Source organism: Perkinsus marinus, assembly GCF_000006405.1.
Source record: "Perkinsus marinus ATCC 50983 genomic scaffold scf_1104296938764, whole genome shotgun sequence".
Taxonomy (NCBI): domain Eukaryota; phylum Perkinsozoa; order Perkinsida; family Perkinsidae; genus Perkinsus; species Perkinsus marinus.
This window is the reverse complement of record NW_003213327.1, coordinates 6115-8990: the sequence shown is the minus strand read 5'-3', so window position 1 is coordinate 8990 and position 2876 is coordinate 6115. Positions and strand designations below refer to the sequence as shown.

Genomic DNA, 2876 nt, shown 5'->3' with positions numbered 1-2876 from the left:
AGAAGAAGCCAAGAATCGAGCCATGGATCGCTTCATACGAATAGCGCCATGTGCTTGTCGGAGTCCATGACTGCTTCGGCCCTCCATCAAGCTCGGGCGTGACCCATCGACATATCGGATCCAGCACCGTGCATGAGAGAAAACCTTGAGGTCGGATGAAACATACACATCAGGGTGGCCAAAGGCGTCCCAAGACAGATCGATATATGCACTCTTCGCACGTTTACCGAGAGCTGAAGCTCGCTGCCAGCCATATGGCATACATTGATCAGCCAAACCCTGCAGATATTCATCTATACCGCGCTGATCAGAAGAACTGCGATAAGAAAATGCTGTAGACGCAACAGCTGGTCGCAATATGCAGCCCGATGATCGGGCAACGTCCCTCTTGCCTCCAAAAGCAGCATCGACGAACGGATCGTCGACGAAACACGGATCTCCATACTGATCGTAGAACTCTACGACACTGATCTTCACCAGGGCTTGAATAACCAAACTAAATAATTTAGTTTGATTGTAGAGCAAAGCGAGAGTACATATCAACTCGAAAGTGTCCCCGATCCGCTCCTCAAGCTTGCTAGACTGGTGGCCGGACTTGATCTGGTAAAGACTATGGCGTAGACCAGGTGAGGTTTGAGTGCTTAGAGGGAGTAGAGCACACAGCTTGACATAGGTGCTGTTCAGAACGTAACTGGAGGAACCCCAGCGCCGTAAACCATACAAGTTAACAACCTCAGCAAAAGCCACGTCACTGCCATAATAACTCCAATAGTCAGCGATGTTGTGAATCATAGAGTTGGATGACCCACCATACGTCCTCCCCAGCTCTAAACCATGCACAGAACTACCTTGGGTCATATCAGAGGTAAAAACCCAACTTCCAGCTAATAGTCTGTCACATGGAGCGTGGTTACGAATGAACGAATCGAGCTCTCGATCAAGAGAATCCACCTGGAGATAACGTGCTACGACTAACCGAGACCTGTCTTCAGCCAATATACCAGGAAATTCACCCTCGAGTTGCCTGTACGCACCTCGTAAGTGAACAAGCTCATAACCGAAAGCCTTGGGGTCGAAAGAAGCATGTGGAGCCCACTGGGCTCCGCCCAGAACATACGGCGGCATGGAGCCTTCTTAGAGCTGTAGCTACGAATAGGACTCACCATAGCTTGCATAACGGACCATGAGAGACGGTTGAGTCCATCCTCAGTATCCACTCTGAAGGTATCACCCAAGACAGAGGAACCTGTTGGACAATCGATAGGAGAACCCGTAGTAGGAGCCTGATGAACAATGTCCGAGCACTCAGCTGACTTGTAGGAGCTGAAGTCATAGCCGTTGTCGACGTTCATGAAATACCGAGCTCGCGCAGACTTTCCTTCACTCTCCTGCTTCTTGAAGAAGCTATCCACGTTCGCTGAATGGTTGAAAGGGCATTTCGGCAGCGGGCACAGCTCTGGGTCAAAGCTTTCCCAAAACATGTCATTAGCCTTATCCAAAAATTCAGAAACAACCGCTTTGCTGCCACCATAACCCGATTTATCCATCGACTGGGCGTTATCGAGCGCATCCTTGAGTAGCTTTCGAGAATGCGGCCGATGTTCCTTACAGAAATTGCAAAAGAATAGGCCCGGCACTATATCGCGAGTACAAGGCCAACCATCAATACCAGTAGAGTGCTCCGACGAAATGTACGCGGACCACTCGTTCGATTCATCAATCCAAGCATAGCGAGTTTGGATTCCAGAATCACAATAGATTTTCTTCTGTGAAGAGAAACAGGACATAGTGAGTCACTAGATTAGGTCAAAATAATCCGCCTGTGAGTCACATATTATGTGGGTCACATAATGTGGCCAATTAATGATTTTGATATCTTTTGGAATGACATAAATTGCACGAATCCAAAGGAGACATTATGATTGTAGATTTTATACAAGTCTAAAGGTCGAAATGCAAGGGCGAAATTATGATTTTAGATTTTAGGGAAATCTCAAGATCAAGAGAAACATCTGATTGTGGACTTACCTCGCAGCTAATTCAGCTATCCAACTCCATTTCTCGGTAGATGCCAATCTTCCTTGATGAGTGTACAAGAGCCTGCATACACATGCTCGTGAATGTCTATAAAAACGCTGGAACCTCCTTCCATATTTACGATTGAGTGATAATTCCATGATTGCTTCACATTCAGATTCAAATTTTCAAAATTTATTCAATTTCAAAATGATGAGCTAGTTGGAGGAAAGTCTAGGCAAAAGATTTGAGCAGTTAACCTTGAAATCATTATTTTCAACTAACACTCATGTGCTCGTATGGGATATTTATCAACACCATTACCCAGCTCGTAACTTACTCCGAATTCAAATTCATTTAATGCCACCGCAAGGTCTCTGAGAAGAAACACTCAGCGCATACTCGATTATCGAGTATGCGCTGAGTGTTTCTTAGTCTCTTATATATATAAGAGACTAAATAGTCTTGTTAGAGTCTTGTTATATAGTGTTTCTTAGGATTATCGAGTCTCGATATATCTCAGCACGAGGCGAATAATCTCAAGTTAAGGTTTTTGTATCTTCTCCTACCGTGGTAACTCATTCATAATGTATTGAGATTCTTAACAAATTATGGATGAGTGTGCCCGAAAGCGACAACTACCCGCTATTACTTTCCACACATGTCCTTTAAAACGGACCATTCCATATGAGTTTATCCATTCCTTGTGTTTTCCCTCACGGCGTGAGGCTCACGCTATGGAGACATATAACACAACAGGACTGTGCCAATTTACGCACTCCGCGTAATAAAAGCAGACTTCCGACAAATGGGAAACGTGACGTACGGGACTCATAAAACTTTTATGATGAGGCATTCCC

At 45.1% G+C, this 2876-nt stretch overlaps 1 protein-coding gene across 1 annotated transcript; it reads right to left on the bottom strand.

Annotated features, from left to right (window-relative positions):
* Nucleotides 1-971: 971 nt before the first annotated feature.
* Nucleotides 972-1787, bottom strand: Pmar_PMAR021167 (hypothetical protein; the record flags this gene model as incomplete). The annotated part of the gene is made up of 1 exon (XM_002782573.1): nt 972-1787. The coding sequence occupies one exon, from the start codon at nt 1785-1787 to the stop codon at nt 972-974; it is 816 nt and encodes a 271-aa protein (XP_002782619.1).
* Between the last annotated feature and the right edge of the window lie 1089 nt (nt 1788-2876).